The 26,258-nt window shown below is 51.6% G+C and overlaps 1 protein-coding gene across 3 annotated transcripts in view; it reads right to left on the bottom strand.

Annotated features, from left to right (window-relative positions):
- The window catches only part of dlg4b (discs, large homolog 4b (Drosophila)), a 50,822-nt gene that overhangs the window by 22,793 nt on the left and 1,771 nt on the right, over window positions 1-26,258 (bottom strand). The window contains exons 2-4 of one of the 3 annotated variants that reach the window (XM_072376127.1): window positions 25,777-25,896; window positions 22,716-22,786; window positions 11,739-11,864 (exon numbers count right to left, since the gene is read on the bottom strand). In XM_072376127.1, the coding sequence (XP_072232228.1) occupies window positions 11,739-11,864; window positions 22,716-22,786; window positions 25,777-25,896 (317 nt within the window). Of the gene's footprint in view, window positions 1-849; window positions 1,236-11,738; window positions 11,865-22,335; window positions 22,614-22,715; window positions 22,787-25,776; window positions 25,897-26,258 lie in introns of those variants that run through there. The other 2 variants (XM_072376128.1, XM_072376129.1) reach the window with 2 other exon arrangements.

Genomic DNA, 26,258 nt, shown 5'->3' on the forward strand with positions numbered 1-26,258 from the left:
CTTTGGTTTTACAGCTTTTCTCACGCAGTGAGACTCGTGGTTTTGGAGGTGAGGCTTCAGAAAACTTTCTTTAAACATTAAAATCTGCTTTAATCATTAAAATCTGCTTTACCTGAATCCGTTGGACCCAAAATCAACTCAAACTGGAGAAGCTGATCACTGATGGCGTCCATCAGCTGATCCGATCACCATCAGGCGGGTCGCTTTGAACCCGATAAGTTCAGGTTTTCTGTTTGAGCTCAAACAGCCAGATTCAACCAATGACTGATGACGAAGTCACATGACCTCACAGCGCTGGGGAGTTGGGGTTATTCACGTTTTAAAGAACCAGGAGCGCTCACAGAGGGGTTTAAAGATCCCGATCTGAACCCAAACGAGCTCAGGCTCGACCCCTGGAAAAGTTCTGACCCGCACGGATGAATAAGAGCTGCTGAAACATCTGCAGCTGCCACATCTGGATGTAAAGATGACTAATTATTCAGAGACTGAACGTTCTGGTAAAGCAGGTGGATGGTAAACCCAGCTGGGTTCTGGCTGGGCCCGGTTTAGGTGGGCCAGCTCTGGGCTGGGTCCTGCTGGTCCATCTGAACCAGGCAGAGGCACCAACACGGTTCAGTTTCAGCGCTTTGGTACCGCACCAGAACCGGGTTATTCTGGGTCCAATCAGCCAACATCTGGAGCTACGAACCCTGCAGCCGGGTTCCTCCAGAACCCACGAGTTTTACCCAGACTACTGCTCTGAAGAAGGTTATTGATGCTTGGTCCTCTAGGCCCCGCCCCCTCGCCTTTAGAGCCAATCCCACGCTAACGCGAGCTACGAAAGCTGCCGGCTGAATGAAAGAGTCCTACCATCATCCTCTGCCGGTGCCTCTTGGCTCTCCTCACGTTGTTGATGAATCTTCTTCCCATCTTCTTGGCGTACCACACCGACACGAACATCACTTCCTGTCTGCAGCTCGACGGCGGTTACATAAAGACGATGAATAATTAACGGCCAGGAGAGGCAGGGGGTCGCTCAGCTCGTTGGGGGCCGTTTCCCGGACGTGTTCACGAAGCGCCGAGGCATGACTGACAGCTGGGCGCATCGGCGCCGCCCCCCCTTCAGGAGGAGGAAGAGGAGGAAGAGGAGCGCCTCGGAGCAGCCAGCGAACGAGTGAACGGGAAGAAAGGAGAGAGAGAGGCTGTTTATCGCTCGCTCCGCTGCACGCCCCCCTCTCCCTCCCTCCCTCTCTCCCTCTCTCCCTCCCTCTCTCTCTCTCCCTCTCTCCCTCTCTCTCTCCCTCCCTCTCTCTCCCTCTCTCTCTCTCTATCTCTCCCTCTCTCTCCCTCCCTCTCTCTCTCTCCCTCCCTCCCTCGCCCACCGAAGGAATCCCCTCCCCTCTGTGAGTGACATCACGGGGGGGGGGGGGAGAGGGAGAGTAATTGAATCCTTACATTTCAGCAAACACACACGGCTCACACTGTTGCCATGGTAACCCCCCCAGTCCACTGTCTTTTCTCCTCAGTGCCCCCCCCCTCTGCTGCCATTCTTCCCGTTGCCATGGCGACGCCAGAGCAAAAGGTAGAGGGATGCATCGCATTCAGAGTGGGCACCAGCAGCCCACGCTGTGGGTGGGTGTGTGTGTCAGTGTGCACGTGTCAGTGTGCACGTCAGCGGCTGTCAGCCCTGCAGCTCTGATCTCAGCAGCTCTGCTCCTCGGTGAATAATAACAGGAACAGCTGACCTCTGACCTGTGACATCACTCTGAAACTCAGCTGAATCTGACCTGAGATCTGCTCACAGTCACCACCATCAGCTCTGATCCTCAGTCAGAGACACGTGTGTTCAGTCCAAAAAGGACCCTGCACGGCCCGAAAGGACTAAATCCTCTCAGGGAGAACCTGGAATTTGTTCATCAGGTCCTCGAATCTCCTCCATGAAGCTCTGCCGTGTCTTCAGGAAGTTTGGATCCTGACCGAATGAGCTCAGAACCTTATGATGGACCCCCTGGAGCTCAGAACCTTATCATGGACCCCCTGGAGCTCAGAACCTTATGATGGACCCCCTGGAGCTCAGAACCTTATCATGGACCCCCTGGAGCTCAGAACCTTATGATGGACCCCCTGGAGCTCAGAACCTTAACACGGACCCCCTGGAGCTCAGAACCTTAACACGGACCCCCTGGAGCTCAGAACCTTATGATGGACCCCCTGGAGCTCCTGAAATGGACCCCTGGTCCCTGAAACGTCTCCAGTAGCCCTACTCCTCTCTTTAATGCCTTTATAACTTCACCGGAGGCCTTTGTTGGGCTTTAGACCCCACAGAGCCACCTCCTCCAGGAGCCTTTCTCCTTCTTTTGGAGAAGGTGGTCCTCACTAAGAAAGACAACTTCAGCTTCCATTTTCCTTTTCAATCAGCCTTTGATTCCATGAAGGCCTCCTTTCAGCCTCTGTAGGGACATCAGGGTCCTTCAAACCTCCAGAAGAACAGTGGCCAGCTGCAGCTGAGTGAGGCTGACCATTCCATTGTTGCTCTGAACTCGGACACTTTATGAAATGGTTCAGTACAGTCTGTTTTTCTTCTGGATGATATGTTTCCTTCACCAGCCTCCGACATCAGATATTTAGGAACCTGGTCATCAGGATCCCTTTGAGAAAGGAGCTCCATGAAGGAATTGAGGGAGAAAGGTGGTGCCCCCCTCATCCCTCTGCCTTCTATAATCTTGGCCAACATCCAGTTGCTGAGCAGTAAACTGGATGAATTCTGGTTATTAATGAAAGGATATTTAATGAGGACTGAAATACAGAGATGCAGATGAAGCTGATGGTGTGGAGAAGCTTTGACGTCCGTAACAGAGCGAATACAGACCCTGACTGGCTCTGCTTTAGGCAGCTGGTGGATGATCTAAGATCCAAGTGGCTTCTCTGTGGTGGTGAATGAGGACCAACTGCAGAGCTCCTGCTGGTGTGTCTGAGGTCAGCTTCTTGGGTTAACCCTGAGCAGAGAAACTTCCTTTCTTTTTAAAGTGGAAACAGGCTCTTCCTCTCCTGGGGGATGCTGCCCTTCACTCTGCAAAGTTCACACCAGAGATTTCCCACCAGTGACTGCCACAGCGAGTCTGACGGTTTGAAGGCGACTCGGTGGTTCTGGGTCTTCTTCGCTGGATGATTTGTGTGATCGGTGGGATGAGTCCGTCCTGCAGCTGAGATGATTCATTGCAGGAGGTCCACTCAGACCTGCTCGGACCACCCTTAAAGGTGCCGACACCTGCTGGGGGGGCTGAGCTACCTGAGCTGTTAACATGTAGGGAGGCAGGGACTGATTCACTGATTGGCTGCTGGCACCCTCATCAATACTCTTTTTATCCGTTGTTATCTGTTCTCCGCTGTCAGTCCTACCCGGTAGGACTTCTTTGTGCAGGTGCACCTGCTCTGCCTGATGGACGCTGCCATGCTGAAGGTGTCCTGCAGTGTGTGAAAAGCAGATAATCTGGGTCCTGGAGGCAAACCCGTAGAACACTGAGGACTAAGAGAAAAACTCCAAAGAGGCCTGAACCCAACTCCAGGACGTCTCCGGTCAGCTCCAGGACTTCCTTAAAGAGGAACAGGAACCTCACACGGGTCCTTAGAGACTCCAGAAACGGGTTCATGGCGTCTTTATTAATCCAGACGGATCATTTGTTTGCAGCCAGTCACAGAAAACAGATTCTACTGAAATGCTGCTTTTACTGATGGCAGCAGGAATGAATTACTTTGTGGTTCTGATGAGGCTAACGTACTCTGACACCTCCAGAGACCGAACAAACCTGCTCAATGACCTGAAACCTTTAAGTTAATCCTTATCGTGTCCCTGCAGACATCCGGGACATTCGTGGAGCTCCACTGTTTCCCATCCGGGTCTCATAAGACTCATCAGCACTCAGAGCCTCCTCAGAGAGGCAGAACCTGATCAAGGGATAACGGTCAGAGACCTCCTCAGAGAGGCAGAACCTGATCAAGGGATAACGGTCAGAGACCTCCTCAGAGAGGCAGAACCTGATCAAGGGATAACGGTCAGAGACCTCCTCAGAGAGGCAGAACCTGATCAAGGGATAACGGTCAGAGCCTCCTCAGAGAGGCAGAACCTTATCAAGGGATAACGGTCACAGACCTCCTCAGAGAGGCAGAACCTGATCAAGGGATAACGGTCAGAGCCTCCTCAGAGAGGCAGAACCTGATCAAGGGATAACGGTCAGAGCCTCCTCAGAGAGGCAGAACCTGATCAAGGGATAACGGTCAGAGCCTCCTCAGAGAGGCAGAACCTGATCAAGGGATAACGGTCAGAGCCTCCTCAGAGAGGCAGAACCTGATCAAGGGATAACGGTCAGAGACCTCCTCAGAGAGGCAGAACCCGATCAAGGGATAACGGTCAGAGACCTCCTCAGAGAGGCAGAACCTGATCAAGGGATAACGGTCAGAGACCTCCTCAGAGAGGCAGAACCTGATCAAGGGATAACGGTCAGAGCCTCCTCAGAGAGGCAGAACCTGATCAAGGGATAACGGTCAGAGCCTCCTCAGAGAGGCAGAACCTGATCAAGGGATAACGGTCAGAGACCTCCTCAGAGAGGCAGAACCTGATCAAGGGATAACGGTCAGAGACCTCCTCAGAGAGGCAGAACCTGATCAAGGGATAACGGTCAGAGCCTCCTCAGAGAGGCAGAACCTGATCAAGGGATAACGGTCAGAGCCTCCTCAGAGAGGCAGAACCTGATCAAGGGATAACGGTCAGAGCCTCCTCAGAGAGGCAGAACCTGATCAAGGGATAACGGTCAGAGCCTCCTCAGAGAGGCAGAACCTGATCAAGGGATAACGGTCAGAGCCTCCTCAGAGAGGCAGAACCTGATCAAGGGATAACGGTCAGAGACCTCCTCAGAGAGGCAGAACCTGATCAAGGGATAACGGTCAGAGACCTCCTCAGAGAGGCAGAACCTGATCAAGGGATAACGGTCACAGACCTCCTCAGAGAGGCAGAACCTGATCAAGGGATAACGGTCAGAGCCTCCTCAGAGAGGCAGAACCTGATCAAGGGATAACGGTCAGAGCCTCCTCAGAGAGGCAGAACCTGATCAAGGGATAACGGTCAGAGCCTCCTCAGAGAGGCAGAACCTGATCAAGGGATAACGGTCAGAGCCTCCTCAGAGAGGCAGAACCTGATCAAGGGATAACGGTCAGAGCCTCCTCAGAGAGGCAGAACCTGATCAAGGGATAACGGTCAGAGCCTCCTCAGAGAGGCAGAACCTGATCAAGGGATAACGGTCACAGACCTCCTCAGAGAGGCAGAACCTGATCAAGGGATAACTTTATCCCGGTCAGAGACCTCCTCAGTGACGGTTGCTGTGAAACAGAATCTGTGTTCACGTCCTGTAACTCCTGTTTGTGTGTGAATGCTCATCTCTGTTTGCAGAGTTCAGCAGAAACTGACGCTCCTCATGGAAAAACCACGTGATAAAAAGATGCGTCTGGATGCTTTTAATGACCTACATCCGACCGTGTGGTTGCATCTGTTCCATCCGTCCGACCTGCTTAATTATCTTAGTGTGTCTGGAGGGCAGCAGGGCAGATGGATGCTCATTAAACACAGAGACAGCTGCAGGCTGCGTGGTGCTGCCCCCTGGTGGTCACATAAAGAAATGCATCTAAACTCCTCCACCTCCTCAGCACAGGTGTATGAGTGAGTTAAAGACTTAATATGTTCAATAAAACACACGTTTTAATCTTTAATCGTCTGAAAACAGGAATGGCAGCAGGTCCATGAAAATAAATGTTTTAACCACATGAAATTAAACAGAAAATTGATGCAATATTAAGGAATTAACTGACACACGTCACTTAAAGCTACATGTTAAAAAGAATAAGCATTTATTTATTTATTCTGCTCCTTTTACTTTGGACCAACTTCATAAACACACTGAATGAATTTAGAATAAGTTCATGTGACTAAAAGATTAGAGATGAGATATTTATCTTATTATTTTAGTCGAGACTCATTTTAAATCTTTACTGCAGCTCTGCTGCTGCTGTTGTCATGACCAGGATGCAAAAGAGTCAATAAAACCCAAGAAAAACAGACCAAAAACACTACGAAATACTGCTAACATATCTCAGTGTAGAATGTCAATGTTCACCCCTCAAACCTTCTTTAAAACACCTTAAAGGTCCGTCATCGCCCCTAAAACCTTCTTTAAAACACCTTAAAGCTCCGTCATCGCCCCTCAAACCTTCTTTAAAACACCTTAACGCTCCGTCATCGCCCCTCAAACCTTCTTTAAAACACCTTAAAGCTCCGTCATCGCCCCTAAAACCTTCTTTAAAACACTTTAAAGCTCCGTCATCGCCCCTCAAACCTTCTTTAAAACACCTTAAAGCTCCGTCATCGCCCCTCAAACCTTCTTTAAAACACCTTAAAGCTCCGTCATCGCCCCTCAAACCTTCTGTAAAACACCTTAAAGCTCCGTCATCGCCCCTCAAACCTTCTTTAAAACACCTTAAAGCTCCGTCATCGCCCCTCAAACCTTCTTTAAAACACCTTAAAGGTCCGTCATCGCCCCTAAAACCTTCTTTAAAACACCTTAAAGCTCCGTCATCGCCCCTCAAACCTTCTTTAAAACACCTTAAAGCCCCGTCATCGCCCCTCAAACCTTCTTTAAAACACCTTAAAGCTCCGTCATCGCCCCTCAAACCTTCTTTAAAACACCTTAAAGGTCCGTCATCGCCCCTAAAACCTTCTTTAAAACACCTTAAAGCTCCGTCATCGCCCCTCAAACCTTCTTTAAAACACCTTAAAGCCCCGTCATCGCCCCTCAAACCTTCTTTAAAACACCTTAAAGCCCCGTCATCGCCCCTCAAACCTTCTTTAAAACACCTTAAAGCTCCGTCATCGCCCCTAAAACCTTCTTTAAAACACCTTAAAGCCCCGTCATCGCCCCTCAAACCTTCTTTAAAACACCTTAAAGCTCCGTCATCGCCCCTCAAACCTTCTTTAAAACACCTTAAAGCCCCGTCATCGCCCCTCAAACCTTCTTTAAAACACCTTAAAGCTCCGTCATCGCCCCTCAAACCTTCTTTAAAACACCTTAAAGCTCCGTCATCGCCCCTCAAACCTTCTTTAAAACACCTTAAAGCCCCGTCATCGCCCCTCAAACCTTCTTTAAAACACCTTAAAGCTCCATCATCGCCCCTCAAACCTTCTTTAAAACACCTTAAAGCTCCGTCATCAGCCCTCAAACCTTCTTTAAAACACCTTAAAGCTCCGTCATCGCCCCTAAAACCTTCTTTAAAACACCTTAAAGCTCCGTCATCGCCCCTCAAACCTTCTTTAAAACACCTTAAAGCCCCGTCATCGCCCCTCAAACCTTCTTTAAAACACCTTAAAGCTCCGTCATCGCCCCTCAAACCTTCTTTAAAACACCTTAAAGCCCCGTCATCGCCCCTCAAACCTTCTTTAAAACACCTTAAAGCTCCGTCATCGCCCCTCAAACCTTCTTTAAAACACCTTAAAGCTCCGTCATCGCCCCTCAAACCTTCTTTAAAACACCTTAAAGCCCCGTCATCGCCCCTCAAACCTTCTTTAAAACACCTTAAAGCTCCATCATCGCCCCTCAAACCTTCTTTAAAACACCTTAAAGCTCCGTCATCAGCCCTCAAACCTTTAAAACACCTTAAAGCTCCGTCATCGCCCCTCAAACCTTCTTTAAAACACTTTAAAGCTCCGTCATTGCCCCTCAAACCTTCTTTAAAACACTTTAAAGCGCCGTCATCGCCCCTCAAACCTTCTTTAAAACACCTTAAAGCTCCGTCATCGCCCCTCAAACCTTCTTTAAAACACCTTAAAGCTCCGTCATCGCCCCTCAAACCTTCTTTAAAACACCTTAAAGGTCCGTCATCGCCCCTCAAACCTTCTTTAAAACACCTTAAAGCTCCGTCATCGCCCCTCAAACCTTCTTTAAAACACCTTAAAGCTCCGTCATCGCCCCTCAAACCTTCTTTAAAACACCTTAAAGCTCCGTCATCGCCCCTCAAACCTTCTTTAAAACACCTTAAAGCTCCGTCATCGCCCCTAAAACCTTCTTTAAAACACCTTAAAGCTCCGTCATCGCCCCTCAAACCTTCTTTAAAACACCTTAAAGCTCCGTCATCGCCCCTCAAACCTTCTTTAAAACACCTTAAAGCTCCGTCATCGCCCCTCAAACCTTCTTTAAAACACCTTAAAGGTCCGTCATCGCCCCTAAAACCTTCTTTAAAACACCTTAAAGCTCCGTCATCGCCCCTCAAACCTTCTTTAAAACACCTTAAAGCCCCGTCATCGCCCCTCAAACCTTCTTTAAAACACCTTAAAGCTCCGTCATCGCCCCTCAAACCTTCTTTAAAACACCTTAAAGGTCCGTCATCGCCCCTAAAACCTTCTTTAAAACACCTTAAAGCTCCGTCATCGCCCCTCAAACCTTCTTTAAAACACCTTAAAGGTCCGTCATCGCCCCTAAAACCTTCTTTAAAACACCTTAAAGCTCCGTCATCGCCCCTCAAACCTTCTTTAAAACACCTTAAAGCCCCGTCATCGCCCCTCAAACCTTCTTTAAAACACCTTAAAGCTCCGTCATCGCCCCTCAAACCTTCTTTAAAACACCTTAAAGGTCCGTCATCGCCCCTAAAACCTTCTTTAAAACACCTTAAAGCTCCGTCATCGCCCCTCAAACCTTCTTTAAAACACCTTAAAGCCCCGTCATCGCCCCTCAAACCTTCTTTAAAACACCTTAAAGCTCCGTCATCGCCCCTCAAACCTTCTTTAAAACACCTTAAAGGTCCGTCATCGCCCCTAAAACCTTCTTTAAAACACCTTAAAGCCCCGTCATCGCCCCTCAAACCTTCTTTAAAACACCTTAAAGCTCCGTCATCGCCCCTCAAACCTTCTTTAAAACACCTTAAAGCCCCGTCATCGCCCCTCAAACCTTCTTTAAAACACCTTAAAGCTCCGTCATCGCCCCTCAAACCTTCTTTAAAACACCTTAAAGCTCCGTCATCGCCCCTCAAACCTTCTTTAAAACACCTTAAAGCCCCGTCATCGCCCCTCAAACCTTCTTTAAAACACCTTAAAGCTCCATCATCGCCCCTCAAACCTTCTTTAAAACACCTTAAAGCTCCGTCATCAGCCCTCAAACCTTCTTTAAAACACCTTAAAGCTCCGTCATCGCCCCTAAAACCTTCTTTAAAACACCTTAAAGCTCCGTCATCGCCCCTCAAACCTTCTTTAAAACACTTTAAAGCTCCGTCATCGCCCCTCAAACCTTCTTTAAAACACCTTAAAGCTCCGTCATCGCCCCTCAAACCTTCTTTAAAACACCTTAAAGCTCCGTCATTGCCCCTCAAACCTTCTTTAAAACACCTTAAAGCTCCGTCATCGCCCCTCAAACCTTCTTTAAAACACCTTAAAGCTCCGTCATCGCCCCTCAAACCTTCTTTAAAACACCTTAAAGCTCCGTCATCGCCCCTAAAACCTTCTTTAAAACACCTTAAAGCTCCGTCATCGCCCCTCAAACCTTCTTTAAAACACCTTAAAGCTCCGTCATTGCCCCTCAAACCTTCTTTAAAACACCTTAAAGCTCCGTCATCGCCCCTCAAACCTTCTTTAAAACACCTTAAAGCTCCGTCATCGCCCCTCAAACCTTCTGTAAAACACCTTAAAGCTCCGTCATCGCCCCTAAAACCTTCTTTAAAACACCTTAAAGCTCCGTCGTCGCCCCTCAAACCTTCTTTAAAACACCTTAAAGCTCCGTCGTCGCCCCTCAAACCTTCTTTAAAACACCTTAACGCTCCGTCATCGCCCCTCAAACCTTCTTTAAAACACCTTAAAGCTCCGTCGTCGCCCCTCAAACCTTCTTCAAAACACCTTAAAGCTCTGTCATCGCCCCTCAAACCTTCTTTAAAACACCTTAAAGCTCCGTCATCGCCCCTCAAACCTTCTTTAAAACACTTTAAAGCTCCGTCATCGCCCCTCAAAACTTCTTTAAAACACTTTAAAGCTCCGTCATCGCCCCTCAAACCTTCTTTAAAACACCTTAAAGCTCCGTCATCGCCCCTCAAACCTTCTTTAAAACACCTTAAAGCTCCGTCATTGCCCCTAAAACCTTCTTTAAAACACCTTAAAGCTCCGTCATCGCCCCTCAAACCTTCTTTAAAACACTTTAAAGCTCCGTCATCGCCCCTCAAACCTTCTTTAAAACACCTTAAAGCTCCATCATCGCCCCTCAAACCTTCTTTAAAACACCTTAAAGCTCCATCATCGCCCCTCAAACCTTCTTTAAAACACCTTAAAGCTCCATCATCGCCCCTCAAACCTTCTTTAAAACACCTTAAAGCTCCGTCATCGCCCCTCAAACCTTCTTTAAAACACCTTAAAGCTCCGTCATCGCCCCTAAAACCTTCTTTAAAACACCTTAAAGCTCCGTCATCAGCCCTCAAACCTTCTTTAAAACACCTTAAAGCTCCGTCATCAGCCCTCAAACCTTCTTTAAAACACCTTAAAGCTCCGTCATCAGCCCTCAAACCTTCTTTAAAACACCTTAAAGCTCCATCATCGCCCCTCAAACCTTCTTTAAAACACCTTAAAGCTCCATCATCGCCCCTCAAACCTTCTTTAAAACACCTTAAAGCTCCATCATCGCCCCTCAAACCTTCTTTAAAACACCTTAAAGCTCCGTCATCAGCCCTCAAACCTTCTTTAAAACACCTTAAAGCTCCGTCATCGCCCCTAAAACCTTCTTTAAAACACCTTAAAGCTCCGTCGTCGCCCCTCAAACCACCTCTTTGCTTAAAACATTTGTGACGTCATTAATGGGACAACATGGACCTGCCTGGACAGAACCAATGCATTCAACCTGTATTTCACTAGGTTCAGATCAGCCCTACCTGCACCCACATCCTCCCAGAACCAGAACCAGGCTGCAGCCCTAACATCCCACATCATGAAAGTCACGGACAGACTGTTATTGGCTCTCATAAATAAGTAAGTGAACCCACTAACGTGTGCGGTTGGTGTTGAAGATGACTGGAAATGCAACCCTGAATCTGTCTTTAAGAAAATATACGACAGACTGAACTTCTTGAGAATCAGAACCAGAGACCAGAGAAACGGAACCAACCGATAAAGAAGGCTGGTTCTGTGCTGCTCTGGAACAGATTGGATTCAGAACAACACTGACGATGATCTACATGACATCGTGTTAAAGGAACAAAGTTCAGTCAGAGGCTTCTTCAGCTCTGCTGCAACACAGAGAGCTGCAGGAGGGCCTGCCTGGCAGCAGGACCTTTGGGCTAATAAAGGGTTTTTTAATGTAAAAACATCTCCAGCTACTGCTCAAAGCTTGTCAAAGACCATCAGAACCTTCCCAATAACCCCTGAAACCCTCTCTAGGGACTGGAGAAGCTCCTCAGTGACACTAAAACCTGCATAAGGACCCTCAGGACCTCCCCACTGACCTCTAATCTTTCTATGATCTATTAAAACCTCTCAAGTGCCTCCTCGAATGATTCAAAAGGATTCTTAGACCTTTCCTTTTAACCCATCCAACCGTCTGAATGACCCCTCACATCCCACCAAGGACTCTTCATATTTCTACAGATATCTGTCCGTGAAGGACTTCTCCTGCCAGACCCAACCAGCTGAATTCTGGGAAGTGTAGTGCAGAGACCCCACAAGGACGGCCGGTGTGAGGATGCGTGCTTACAGTGAGTGCAGCAGGGTGTGTGTATCCGTCCAGGTGTGTGTGGCTGAGCTCAGTACTGCGTCCGTAGGTCACATGACCAGGGCTGGGATCGACAGGCGGAGTCTCATCGTCTTGGTAACGATATTTCTGCAGGGACACAGGTGACACCAGGTGTTAGCACTAGCTGTTAGCATGATCACATTTACCGAGAATCTGCTCCTTCTCTGTTTCAGAAAGGTCTGATACACAGAGGCTTGCAACAGTATTCACCCTCTTTGGGCTTTTTCTTACTTTTTTCTTATTCAAACAATTGAAAATAAAAGACTAAAGCTGGTGTGTGTATGTACATTCACCCTAAACGCAGTACTTTGTAAACAACCTTTAGTTACAGCTTATAAAGTCTCGTAGGATGTGTTCCTATGAGCTTTCCACATCTATTGGGATCGCTGACATGTCCTCAAACCAAAGCTGCTGCTGCTCCTTCAGGTTAGGGTTAGGGGGTTAGGGTTGGGGGTGCACAGCAACCGTTAAGTCATGCCACAGATTCTCAGATGGATTGAGCTGGAAGGTAAATCCATCTTCCTCTGAAACTCCCCAGTGTTACTTCAGCAGAAAGCTGGGGGTCATCGTCCTGCTGGAAGCTGAACCTCCGGCCCAGTGTCACACCTGCTGAGGTCTCCCTGCTGCTGCCCACCTCCACAGCATGAAGCTGCCGCCACCATGCCTCACTGTGAGGATGCTGTTCCTGTGGCGACGGGAAGTTTGGAGCAGACACTTCCAGCGGACCAGAGCACCATGTTCTGGTTAAAGCTCTGTGAGGTGTGCAGCTGACTGTGGTCCGTAGAGCTCTCTGGTTAAAGTCCTCTGCCCGGGTTTGGGTGGATGACCCTCTCTGGGCGGGGTTAGGGTGGATGACCCTCTCTGGGCGGGGTTAGGGTGGATGACCCTCTCTGGGCGGGGTTTGGGTGGATGACCCTCTCTGGGCGGGGTTTGGGTGGATGACCCTCTCTGGGCGGGGTTTGGGTGGATGACCCTCTCTGGGCAGGGTTAGGGTGGATGACCCTCTCTGGGCAGGGTTTGGGTGGATGACCCTCTCTGGGCAGGGTTTGGGTGGATGACCCTCTCTGGGCAGGGTTAGGGTGGATGACCCTCTCTGGGCAGGGTTTGGGTGGATGACCCTCTCTGGGCAGGGTTAGGGTGGATGACCCTCTCTGGGCAGGGTTTGGGTGGATGACCCTCTCTGGGCAGGGTTAGGGTGGATGACCCTCTCTGGGCAGGGTTTGGGTGGATGACCCTCTCTGCCTGGGTTAGGGTGGTTGACCCTCTCTGGGCGGGGTTTGGGTGGATGACCCTCTCTGGGCGGGGTTTGGGTGGATGACCCACTCTGGGCGGGGTTAGGGTGGATGACCCTCTCTGGGCGGGGTTTGGGTGGATGACCCTCTCTGGGTAGGGTTTGGGTGGATGACCCTCTCTGGGCGGGGTTTGGGTGGATGACCCTCTCTGCCTGGGTTTGGGTGGATGACCCTCTCTGGGCGGGGTTAGGGTGGATGACCCTCTCTGCCTGGGTTTGGGTGGATGACCCTCTCTGCCTGGGTTTGGGTGGATGACCCTCTCTGGGCGGGGTTGGGGTGGATGACCGTCTCTGGGCGGGGTTAGGGTGGATGACCCTCTCTGGGCGGGGTTAGGGTGGATGACCCTCTCTGGGCGGGGTTAGGGTGGATGACCCTCTCTGGGCGGGGTTAGGGTGGATGACCCTCTCTGGGCGGGGTTAGGGTGGATGACCCTCTCTGGGCGGGGTTTGGGTGGATGACCCTCTCTGGGCGGGGTTAGGGTGGATGACCCTCTCTGGGCGGGGTTAGGGTGGATGACCCTCTCTGGGCGGGGTTTGGGTGGATGACCCTCTCTGGGCGGGGTTAGGGTGGATGACCCTCTCTGGGCGGGGTTAGGGTGGATGACCCTCTCTGCCTGGGTTTGGGTGGATGACCCTCTCTGGGCGGGGTTAGGGTGGATGACCCTCTCTGGGCGGGGTTAGGGTGGATGACCCTCTCTGGGCGGGGTTAGGGTGGATGACCCTCTCTGGGCGGGGTTAGGGTGGATGACCCTCTCTGGGCGGGGTTTGGGTGGATGACCCTCTCTGGGCGGGGTTAGGGTGGATGACCCTCTCTGCCTGGGTTTGGGTGGATGACCCTCTCTGGGCGGGGTTAGGGTGGATGACCCTCTCTGGGCGGGGTTTGGGTGGATGACCCTCTCTGGGCGGGGTTTGGGTGGATGACCCTCTCTGCCTGGGTTAGGGTGGATGACCCTCTCTGGGCGGGGTTAGGGTGGATGACCCTCTCTGGGCGGGGTTAGGGTGGATGACCCTCTCTGGGCAGGGTTAGGGTGGATGACCCTCTCTGGGCAGGGTTAGGGTGGATGACCCTCTCTGCCTGGGTTTGGGTGGATGACCCTCTCTGCCTGGGTTTGGGTGGATGACCCTCTCTGCCTGGGTTTGGGTGGATGGCCCTCTCTGGGCAGGGTTTGGGTGGATGACCCTCTCTGCCTGGGTTTGGGTGGATGACCCTCTCTGGGCGGGGTTTGGGTGGATGACCCTCTCTGGGCAGGGTTAGGGTGGATGACCCTCTCTGGGCAGGGTTTGGGTGGATGACCCTCTCTGGGCAGGGTTTGGGTGGATGACCCTCTCTGGGCAGGGTTTGGGTGGATGACCCTCTCTGGGCAGGGTTAGGGTGGATGACCCTCTCTGGGCGGGGTTTGGGTGGATGACCCTCTCTGGGCGGGGTTTGGGTGGATGACCCTCTCTGGGCAGGGTTAGGGTGGATGACCCTCTGGGCAGGGTTAGGGTGGATGACCCTCTCTGGGCGGGGTTTGGGTGGATGACCCTCTCTGGGCAGGGTTTGGGTGGATGACCCTCTCTGGGCGGGGTTAGGGTGGATGACCCTCTCTGGGCAGGGTTAGGGTGGATGACCCTCTGGGCAGGGTTTGGGTGGATGACCCTCTCTGGGCGGGGTTTGGGTGGATGACCCTCTCTGGGCGGGGTTTGGGTGGATGACCCTCTCTGGGCAGGGTTAGGGTGGATGACCCTCTCTGGGCGGGGTTTGGGTGGATGACCCTCTCTGGGCGGGGTTTGGGTGGATGACCCTCTCTGGGCAGGGTTAGGGTGGATGACCCTCTGGGCAGGGTTAGGGTGGATGACCCTCTCTGGGCGGGGTTAGGGTGGATGACCCTCTCTGGGCAGGGTTAGGGTGGATGACCCTCTGGGCAGGGTTTGGGTGGATGACCCTCTCTGGGCGGGGTTAGGGTGGATGACCCTCTCTGGGCGGGGTTTGGGTGGATGACCCTCTCTGGGCGGGGTTTGGGTGGATGACCCTCTCTGGGCGGGGTTAGGGTGGATGACCCTCTCTGGGCAGGGTTAGGGTGGATGACCCTCTGGGCAGGGTTTGGGTGGATGACCCTCTCTGGGCAGGGTTAGGGTGGATGACCCTCTCTGGGCGGGGTTTGGGTGGATGACCCTCTGGGCAGGGTTTGGGTGGATGACCCTCTCTGGGCAGGGTTAGGGTGGATGACCCTCTCTGGGCGGGGTTTGGGTGGATGACCCTCTCTGGGCGGGGTTTGGGTGGATGACCCTCTCTGCCTGGGTTCTTATTCATTCTCATTGAAATGATGCATTTAATGGAGTGGGATTTCCAAAATGTCTGATATTTTCTAACAACCCAACCCTGTTCTGTGCTTCTCTTCTTTAACCGTGAGCTCATTGGTCCTCGCGGTGCCTCCTGATTGGCTGTGTTGCAGGCACTCTGGGACCTTTCAGATCAGGTGTTTATATACTGAGGTCATGTGACACCTGCACACAGGTGCACCTTAACTCATCTGGTGACTTCTAAAGGTAGCTGGTGGCACCAGAAGCTGGTGAATACATTTTTTCCCCCCAAAATCCATTTAAACTCCAGGTTATGCTGCTAATAAATGAAGAGCTCAACAATCCACTGTGTGCTAAATGTGCCTAAATGTGCTCCTGGACATTATGCAAAGAGATTTCCTGCTAATGGACAGAAGCAGGTCTGATATGCATGAACTGACCACAGACACGTCACACACATGGGCAAAGGTAAAAGGACAGTTGATGTAGCCAAAACAAAGCTAAACCGATGCATTCCAAAAGGTAAATGCTCGTGTTTTATAACAGACTTTTCCTCTCAGGGCTAAGTTGTAATTAACACCAGTTGCACGTCTGAAGGGACCCTGGAACTGCCCCAAAAAGCTGATTTAGTTTTTTACTTTCACTGAATGATAGGGAGGGAGGGAGGGAGGGAAATGGCCCAGAAGGAAGGAAGGAAGGAAGGAACCGACAGAGGAAGGGAATAACAGAAAGACAAAGAAGAAAGTAGGGAAACAAAGAAAGTAGCAGAGAAAGTAGAGAAGAAGTATGGTGATGTGGTTGCCAGGGCAACAAGAAGGCCCCTGGAGAACCTTGGTTGCACGGCAACTGACATCACCGGATAGAGGAGGAGCCAACCCTGATTCATAAAGACACAGAGCAGAGTCTGTCTGTTTCCCACCCGTCTGTCTGTTTCCCACCCGTCTCTCTGTTTCCCACCTGCCTTTTTACCCGTCTGTCTGTTTCCCACCCGTCTGTCTGTATCCCACCCGCCTGTCTGTATCCCACCCGCCTGTCTGTTTCCCACCCGTCTGTCTGTTTCCCACCCGTCTGTCTGTTTCCCACCCGTCTGTCTGTTTCCCGCCTCTTTAGCCGTCTGTCTGTTTCCCACCCGTCTGTCTTTTTCCCACCCGTCTGTCTGTTTCCCACCCGTCTGTCTTTTTCCCACCCGTCTCTTTAGCCGTCTGTTTCCCACCCGTCTCTCTATTTCCCGCCTCTTTAGCCGTCTGTCTGTTTCCCACCCGTCTGTCTGTTTCCCACCCGTCTGTCTGTTTCCCGCCTCTTTAGCCGTCTGTCTGTTTCCCACCCGTCTGTCTGTTTCCCACCCGTCTGTCTGTTTCCCACCCGTCTGTCTGTTTCCCACCCGTCTCTCTGTTTCCCACCCGTCTGTCTGTATCATTGGAAGGAAAGGACCTGACTCAGAGGCCTTGACCCCTGACCTCTGACAGGCTGTTGTGACGTCAGAGTGACGGCGGGGGGTGGAGCAGCTGATTTGGAGTGGCGGTAAAGCGCTCTGTAAATCCCTCGCTGTGTAAAGCGTGTTGATGTGTTGCTGGAAGTGTGCCTGGCTGATAATTACAGTGTGTGTTTACAGCCGGGTCTGACTGACATGCGGCGCCCTGCGCTGCAGGCGCTCTGTCAAGCATCCACTACTGTACCCACGTCACAGTTGGTTCCCACAGCGTTGGTTCCTGCTGTGGACTGAGGACTGATGGGAGCTTCTGGTGTCGCGGTTCATCGGAGCTGCAACAAACACTGACTGATGAACACCGGGCCTGATCAGAATCAGTAAGCAAACAGGCGCTGATAGGAAAGATATGACAGGATGAGACACCAAGAGTCACAGAACCAAACCAGAACTAGAACCAACAACACGTTATCTCTGGGACCAACCCAGAATTAAAACGATTACTGGGCCAAAAGGATCATTATTTATCTGACCAAACCCAAAGTGGAACAGTGGTACATCCTGAAAAACCCGAGTCCAATGAAACATGATGCACAGCACCAGACGGAACCAAAGCTCGGGTCTCCTCATAGACGGATGTTAATACCACATTAATGAGTCTGAATCAGTGAGTGTACAAAGTTAATGAACTCGTGTTCCAACGGACCAGAGAAGGAACTGATCAGCGCTAAATGTTGGAATAATTCATCCAATTAGTGACTTCCAGCTGAAACAAGTCAGAATCTGGATGAGGAACTATTCGAAGAGCCACCCGTCGGTCCTCAGTGATGCTGACGCCAAAGCTGGACTGAAGGTGCTCCGATGCTGCTTTCAATGGCCCGAAAGAAAACCAGAACAACTAAACTTCAAAGATAGATTGTCTGAGTAAATGTGAAACAAATGGATAAATTTAGGAGTAATTTGTAAGTTGATCTGAACTAAACTGGTCTGAATGTAAATGGGCCAACGCTGCCATTATAGAACCAGTCTGACATGGGTCCAAAGCAGTCATATGACTCAACAGTGTGGACTGGTCTGAAAGGAACCTGTCAAACCTGTTTAAATACAGAACCAGTCAAACGTTTGGACCCATCTGCCTCTTTATGTTGGTTCTGTTAGTCTGTGGTCCGATCATTTCAAAGCTGATCTAAATCTCTCTGGATGTAAAACAAGCTGCTGTAAACTGATGGAACTTTTCATGGACCTGGCTGTCCTAAAAGTGCTCTGAAGGGGACCCTCCAGAGAGATCCAGAACTGCACGACATGACCGCTGTAAGCAGGTTTAACTAGCTGGTTTTAACCTTTACCAGGTCAGATATGAAGGAAATGATCCTGAAACCAAACTGATTCACTTATTCTCTGTTCAGAACTGTAGATTACAGCAGAGTGAGCTGGGGTTCATTTACTAAAACCGGTCTCAAATGGTCAGTTTGTTACACGTGTGGGACTAAAAGTTTTAACTGATCAACAACGATCTCACGCTAAATGATGTCATTCATGAAAAACTTCAACACAACGCAGGAATCATCGGACCGAACCGAACAGAACTCATGATCCAAACTGGTCCAAACGCTGATTAAACCATTTTGAAACCCGGTTTAATCCCACAAGTGAAACTAGAAAAGTCTGGACTGAAGCCCTCAAACATGGCCCAAACCGGTTTAAACCTGTTATAGCTTCAAACTGGACCGGACCAGAACCGCCACAGTACCTTCTAGGGCTCAGTAGGGGTCAGTATCTTCTAGGGATCAGTAGGGGTCAGTACCTTGTAGGGGTCGGTAGGGGTCAGTACCTTCTAGGAGTCGGTAGGGGTCAGTACCTTCTAGGGATCAGTAGGGGTCAGTACCTTCTAGGGATCAGTAGGGGTCAGTACCTTCTAGGGATCAGTAGGGGTCAGTACCTTCTAGGGATCAGTAGGGGTCGGTAGGGGTCAGTACCTTCTAGGGGTCGGTAGGGGTCAGTACCTTCTAGGGATCAGTAGGGGTCAGTACCTTCTAGGGGTCGGTAGGGGTCAGTACCTTCTAGGGATCGGTAGGGGTCAGTACCTTCTAGGGGTCAGTAGGGGTCAGTACCTTCTAGGGGTCGGTAGGGGTCAGTACCTTCTAGGGGTCGGTAGGGGTCAGTACCTTCTAGGGGTCGGTAGGGGTCAGTACCTTCTAGGGGTCGGTAGGGGTCAGTACCTTCTAGGGGTCGGTAGGGGTCAGTACCTTCTAGGGGTCGGTAGGGGTCAGTACCTTCTAGGGGTCAGTAGGGGTCAGTACCTTCTAGGGGTCGGTAGGGGTCAGTACCTTCTAGGGGTCAGTACCTTCTAGGGATCGGTAGGGGTCAGTACCTTCTAGGGGTCAGTACCTTCTAGGGATCAGTAGGGGTCAGTACCTTCTAGGGGTCGGTAGGGGTCAGTACCTTCTAGGGGTCAGTAGGGGTCAGTACCTTCTAGGGGTCGGTAGGGGTCAGTACCTTCTAGGGGTCAGTACCTTCTAGGGATCGGTAGGGGTCAGTACCTTCTAGGGGTCAGTAGGGGTCAGTACCTTCTAGGGGTCGGTAGGGGTCAGTACCTTCTAGGGGTCGGTAGGGGTCAGTACCTTCTAGGGGTCAGTACCTTCTAGGGATCGGTAGGGGTCAGTACCTTCTAGGGGTCGGTAGGGGTCAGTACCTTCTAGGGGTCGGTAGGGGTCAGTACCTTCTAGGGGTCAGTAGGGGTCAGTACCTTCTAGGGATCGGTAGGGGTCAGTACCTTCTAGGGGTCGGTAGGCCAGGCCCCCTCTCCTCCCCGCCCACCAGCGTAAGTCACTTTGGATAAAAGCGTTCGCCAGATGCACAAACACAACCTGAACTAGCGTAGCTAAAGATAGCCGAGGCTATTTTTGATCCAACGTCTCTGAGTGTGAAAATAGAACATTTCCTTTGTGTTGGAAGAAAAGCAAATATCTCTGATGAGAATAACACAAATAGATGCAGGACCAAGTGACGGCTTAAAAAAGGACATGAATATGTACACCTGAGCTTGGACATTCTTAACCAATCAGCCAGAACATTAAAACTAACATCATGTAGGTCTGCTTCTGCCACCAAAACAGCTCAAGGCCATCGGGATCTGGGGGGTCCTCTGGGTGTCCTGGATCTGGGGGATCTGGGACGTTAATGGTAGATGTTTTGGGTTCTGTGGGATGGAGCTGCTGTGGATCACACTTGTTCCAGAGGAACTCAGTGTGGGATCATTCTGGGGGTCTGGGGGGGCTGGAGATGTGGGAGCTGGGGTCTGGGGGTCTGGGGGGGCTGGAGATGTGGGAGCTGGGGTCTGGGGGTCTAGGGTCTGGGGGGGCTGGAGATGTGGGAGCTGGGATCTGGGGGTGCTGGAGATGTGGGAGCTGGGATCTGGGGGGTTAGGGGGTCTGGGGGGGCTGGAGATGTGGGAGCTGGGATCTGGGGGGGCTGGGGGTCTGGGGGGGCTGGGGGTCTGGGGGGGCTGGAGATGTGGGAGCTGGGATCTGGGGGTCGAGGGTCTGGGGGTCTGGGGGGGCTGGAGATGTGGGAGCTGGGGTCTGGGGGGGCTGGGGGTCTGGGGGGGCTGGAGATATGGGAGCTGGGATCTGGGGGTCGAGGGTCTGGGGGTCTGGGGGGGCTGGAGATCTGGGATCTGGGAGTCTGGGGGGGCTGGAGATGTGGGAGCTGGGATCTGGGGGGGCTGGAGATGTGGGAGCTGGGATCTGGGGGGGCTGGAGATGTGGGAGCTGGGATCTGGGGGGGCTGGAGATGTGGGAGCTGGGATCTGGGGGGGCTGGAGATGTGGGAGCTGGGATCTGGGGGGGCTGGTCAACCCCTTTGTGTTCCCAGCAGTTTTTGAGCTGCGGCCGGACACACGGATCTTCTGAGTGCCGTTCCACGGATGATCATCTCTCAGTGGTGTTAATGTTGTGGCTGATCAGTGTTGGCGCTGAAGCTGGGTCACTGAAGCTTGAACCAGGGTTAGGGTCTATATAGGAATATCAAACCGGAGCAGAAACCAAGAGAAACCCGGTAAATATCAGCTCCCAGTGATACGTGAGAATCAGAGAATATCACAGAGATGGAACCAGCCGATGTTTTCACAAACTCCTGTTTTTACAGCCCAAAGCGAGCTGAGTTCAGAGGTTTTATTTCTCACTTTGAACAGATACTAAACTGGGATGGATCTCCCTCAGAGGCGGCCCTCCACTTCACTTCAGGACACTTCGTTGAGTTCAGTTAGAAACAGGATGAGGTCCACCTGTAGAACCACATGCTGTGTGTTCCACTGCTGACCCGTGTGCTGGCGTAACCGTGGTGATGTCATCGCCCTGCATGGCGAGCTGTGCTGTGGCGTTGCTGCTCCGATGCGAGCGTTGGTTTGGGAACTAAAGGACCGAGACTAGTTCTGGATCATTAATCTGTTATAAAGTTTTCTGAGGCCACAGCTTTTAAACTTATTTATTCCTTCATTTACTCCTTTTGGCTTCTTGCACATTTTTGGTAAAGAAAAGATGATTTTGGTAGCTGACACATTACAGACTGATGCTAAAGGCAACCGTTAGCATCTGCAGGAGCTAACAGCAGAGCATGGAGCTAACAGAGAGGGAACCAGACCTTTATTATCTTTGGGTGGTTTAGAATAAGTCCTGACTGCTGACCGGTCCAGGTGAACCCGGCCTCTGGGCCCATGACACCTGGACAGGCTCCAGCCCCTGAGTTGGGAGAAGTGGGTATAGAAAATGGATGGAAAATACCATGAAACATGACGAAGAAGAGCCCGTTAAACATCATGGACGGGGAGATTCTTTTCACCTCCTGCTTGGCTTAAAGTTCAACACCAACTGTTTAACTTTTTAACCCAGTTACTTGGTTAGCAAGTTAGCGAAATCGTTAAGATGTGGCTAAACACCCACTTCACTGACCTGCAGACTCTCACAGTGGGGATCCCATCTGTGACACCAAGCTTCACGACTACATCAACCCTCATGAGTGCCGCTGAAACATCAGCTGTCCTCTGGAGCAGCTGTTTAGTTCACATGAATCAGAACACAGCAAATAACCAGAACACAGCCCACACGAGTCCATCCTAAACCCACAAGTTTCCATCCATGTGTTCAGAGTGACTCAAGAGTTTCCTCCAGCTGAACGAGCACCACGAGCAGCTGCTTCTCTGCCTGAAACGCACCAGAGTTACAGAACATTTCAGCTCAACCCTCAACCTGTTGCAGCCCCCAGCAGCTGATCAATGTCGGCTCAAATCTGAGCAGAAAGAGAACGTGCACATGGTTCCTGCTGGTTCCACATGGCTACAGCCAGCTAACAGCTAGCTGCTGGAGCTAACATACATGCTAATGTGGCTACGCTAACACACACACACACACGTGAAGGCAGCCTGGTGAATGAAAACATGAAAGCAGCAAACACACATGAAAAGAGGCTTTGATGCTTTATGAGGACACACGTGCACACGTGCTCTATGAGGACCCACAAGCGTGTGTGTTGTCGGATGCATGCGGGCGGTCTGCTCCTACCTTGGTGGTGACAATGCAGAGGCAGTCCATATCCCCCCCCACACACACTCACACATTTCCACACGCGCTCACACACACATGCTCTCTCTCTCTCCGTCTGTCTGTCTGTGCTCGCTCGCCCGCTCTCTTCTGTCTGTCGGCGCCGAGGAGGAGGAGGAGGAGGAGGGCGATGAAGAGGAGGACGCCGTGTTGGGGGGGGGCACAGAGCGGGCGGCAGAGGTCGAGAGACATAGAGACACAGTGATAGAGAGGAGGGGGCTGGGCTCCTGTTGCCATGGCGTTATGCAGCTGTTGCCCCGGTAATGCTGCTGCAGCTGTTGCTAGGTAACAGAGACGGGTGTTGCCATGTGGATTAGAGTGTGTGTTCTGTGTGTTCATACCTGGGCAGGTGTGTGCGGTCGGCTCACCGTCTGGTTCTCACACACCGTCAGCTCGTAGAACTCCTGTATGTCTGCACACACACACACATGCACACACACACATGCACACGCACACATGCACACACACACACACACACACATGCACATGCACACACACACACACATGCACACACATGCACACATGCACACACACACACACACACATGCACACACATATTAGTCTGTCCGTTTTCATGAGTGTCAGGTGTGTGCATGCGTGTGTGTGTGCGCGTCACAGGTCAGCATAGAAGTTTAGAGTCGGGGGTCAACCTCTGACCTCTGACCAGAACCACCCCCCATCCCAAACTGTTTTCAGCCCAGCTGAGACCCTCACTGACAGGAACCTAAAGACACCTGGCCGACAGGAACCTAAAGACACCTGGCCGACAGGAACTTAAAGACACCTGGCCGACAGGAACCTAAAGACACCTGGCCGACAGGAACCTAAAGACACCTGGCCGACAGGAACCTAAAGACACCTGGCCGACAGGAACCTAAAGACACCTGGCCGACAGGAACCTAAAGACACCTGGCCGACAGGAACCTAAAGACACCTGGCCGACAGGAACCTAAAGACACCTGGCCGACAGGAACCTAAAGACACCTGGCCGACAGGAACCTAAAGACACCTGGCCGACAGGAACCTAAAGACACCTGGCTGACAGGAACCTAAAGACACCTGGCCGACAGGAACCTAAAGACACCCGACCGACAGGAACCTAAAGACACCTGGCTGACAGGAACCTAAAGACACCTGGCCGACAGGAACCTAAAGACACCCGGCCGACAGGAACCTAAAGACACCTGGCTGACAGGAACCTAAAGACACCCGGCTGACAGGAACCTAAAGACACCTGGCTGACAGGAACCTAAAGACACCTGGCCGACAGGAACCTAAAGACACCTGGCCGACAGGAACCTAAAGACACCCGGCCGACAGGAACCTAAAGACACCTGGCCGACAGGAACCTAAAGACACCTGGCTGACAGGAACCTAAAGACACCCGGCTGACAGGAACCTAAAGACACCTGGCTGACAGGAACCTAAAGACACCTGGCCGACAGGAACCTAAAGACACCTGGCCGACAGGAACCTAAAGACACCCGGCCGACAGGAACCTAAAGACACCCGGCCGACAGGAACCTAAAGACACCCGGCCGACAGGAACCTAAAGACACCTGGCCGACAGGAACCTAAAGACACCTGGCTGACAGGAACCTAAAGACACCCGGCTGACAGGAACCTAAAGACACCCGGCCGACAGGAACCTAAAGACACCTGGCTGACAGGAACCTAAAGACACCTGGCTGACAGGAACCTAAAGACACCTGGCCGACAGGAACCTAAAGACACCTGGCCGACAGGAACCTAAAGACACCTGGCCGACAGGAACCTAAAGACACCTGGCCGACAGGAACCTAAAGACACCTGGCCGACAGGAACCTAAAGACACCTGGCCGACAGGAACCTAAAGACACCTGGCCGACAGGAACCTAAAGACACCTGGCCGACAGGAACCTAAAGACACCCGGCCGACAGGAACCTAAAGACACCCGGCCGACAGGAACCTAAAGACACCCGGCCGACAGGAACCTAAAGACACCTGGCCGACAGGAACCTAAAGACACCTGGCCGACAGGAACCTAAAGACACCTGGCCGACAGGAACCTAAAGACACCTGGCCGACAGGAACCTAAAGACACCTGGCCGACAGGAACCTAAAGACACCTGGCCGACAGGAGCCTAAAGACACCTGGCCGACAGGAACCTAAAGACACCTGGCCGACAGGAACCTAAAGACACCTGGCCGACAGGAACCTAAAGACACCTGGCCGACAGGAACCTAAAGACACCTGGCTGACAGGAACCTAAAGACACCCGGCTGACAGGAACCTAAAGACACCCGGCTGACAGGAACCTAAAGACACCTGGCCGACAGGAACCTAAAGACACCTGGCCGACAGGAACCTAAAGACACCTGGCCGACAGGAACCTAAAGACACCCGGCCGACAGGAACCTAAAGACACCTGGCCGACAGGAACCTAAAGACACCTGGCCGACAGGAACCTAAAGACACCTGGCCGACAGGAACCTAAAGACACCTGGCCGACAGGAACCTAAAGACACCTGACCGACAGGAACCTAAAGACACCCGGCTGACAGGAACCTAAAGACACCCGGCCGACAGGAACCTAAAGACACCTGGCCGACAGGAACCTAAAGACACCTGGCCGACAGGAACCTAAAGACACCTGGCTGACAGGAACCTAAAGACACCTGGCTGACAGGAACCTAAAGACACCTGGCTGACAGGAACCTAAAGACACCTGGCTGACAGGAACCTAAAGACACCTGGCTGACAGGAACCTAAAGACACCTGGCTGACAGGAACCTAAAGACACCTGGCTGACAGGAACCTAAAGACACCTGGCTGACAGGAACCTAAAGACACCTGGCTGACAGGAACCAACGCCCGGCTGACAGGAACCTAAAGACACCCGGCTGACAGGAACCTAAAGACACCTGGCTGACAGGAACCGACAGTCTGCTCTAAACTCAGTCTGCTTATTCTCTCAGGTCTGCTCCCACCTTAATCAGAACACCTGATGAGCCCAGCCAATCAGAGCAGGTAGAGTTCATGACTCAGTTAATCCTGAGGTGTGTGTGGGGGGGGCACATCTTGTCCAATCCCTGCTCGGCTGTGATGTCACTCTGTTGGCTGCATTAAAACCAGATTAACACAGACAGCAACCCTGAGAGTCCCGGTGACGACGGACGGATCAGAACCGATCGGTCACTTATAACCAGAGTCCAGGGGCGGAGTCACGGTGTTCAGGCCCCGCCCCCTGCTGTCGGTGTCAGTGTGTCTGCATTCAGACTTTAGATCAGCGACACCACGCCGCCCCCTGCAGGCCGCACTGTGAACACCAGCCTCTGTAATGCTCATCCAGCTGTTAGACCAGCTGACAGCGTGTGTGCACGTGAGTGTGCACGTGAGTGTGCATGTGAGTGTGCGTTACCCAGCAGCGCCTGGAACAAGTCGCTCTGGAAGATGTTGAGCAGCTTCTCGGCGCGATCTTTGACTCCGTCGGTGGCGTCGGCCTGACACGCCTCCATCGCCTGCAGGGCGCGCTCCGTATCTGTGGGAGATACCAGAGCCGGTGTCACTGGTTCTGCTGGACTCTCCCGGTTCAGCCAATAAGCGTTCACTGACACCGAAAGGCCCCTCAGCGCCACATCAGTTAGGAACTGATGAAAGTAAGAACCGTCTTTAAGGAACATTTCTTTCTTCAATCATTGGCTGAATTTAAGAGTGAAAAAGAGTAAAAACAGTTTCAAAATGACCTGAAATGTTTTCAGAACATTTGAAAGCTTCTTATCTTATGACTAAATGATGCTCTGGAGTATATCCAGAGTTTAATTTAGATAAGAAGTTTTCATGAAGTGATCTCTGAGAACAACCGGATCAGAACCAGGCTTCTCTGTTTGAAACCAAACACAG

This window comes from Leuresthes tenuis, unplaced genomic scaffold (assembly GCF_036924035.1).
Source record: "Leuresthes tenuis unplaced genomic scaffold, fLeuTen1.0.hap1 SCAF_22, whole genome shotgun sequence".
NCBI lineage: Eukaryota > Metazoa > Chordata > Actinopteri > Atheriniformes > Atherinopsidae > Leuresthes > Leuresthes tenuis.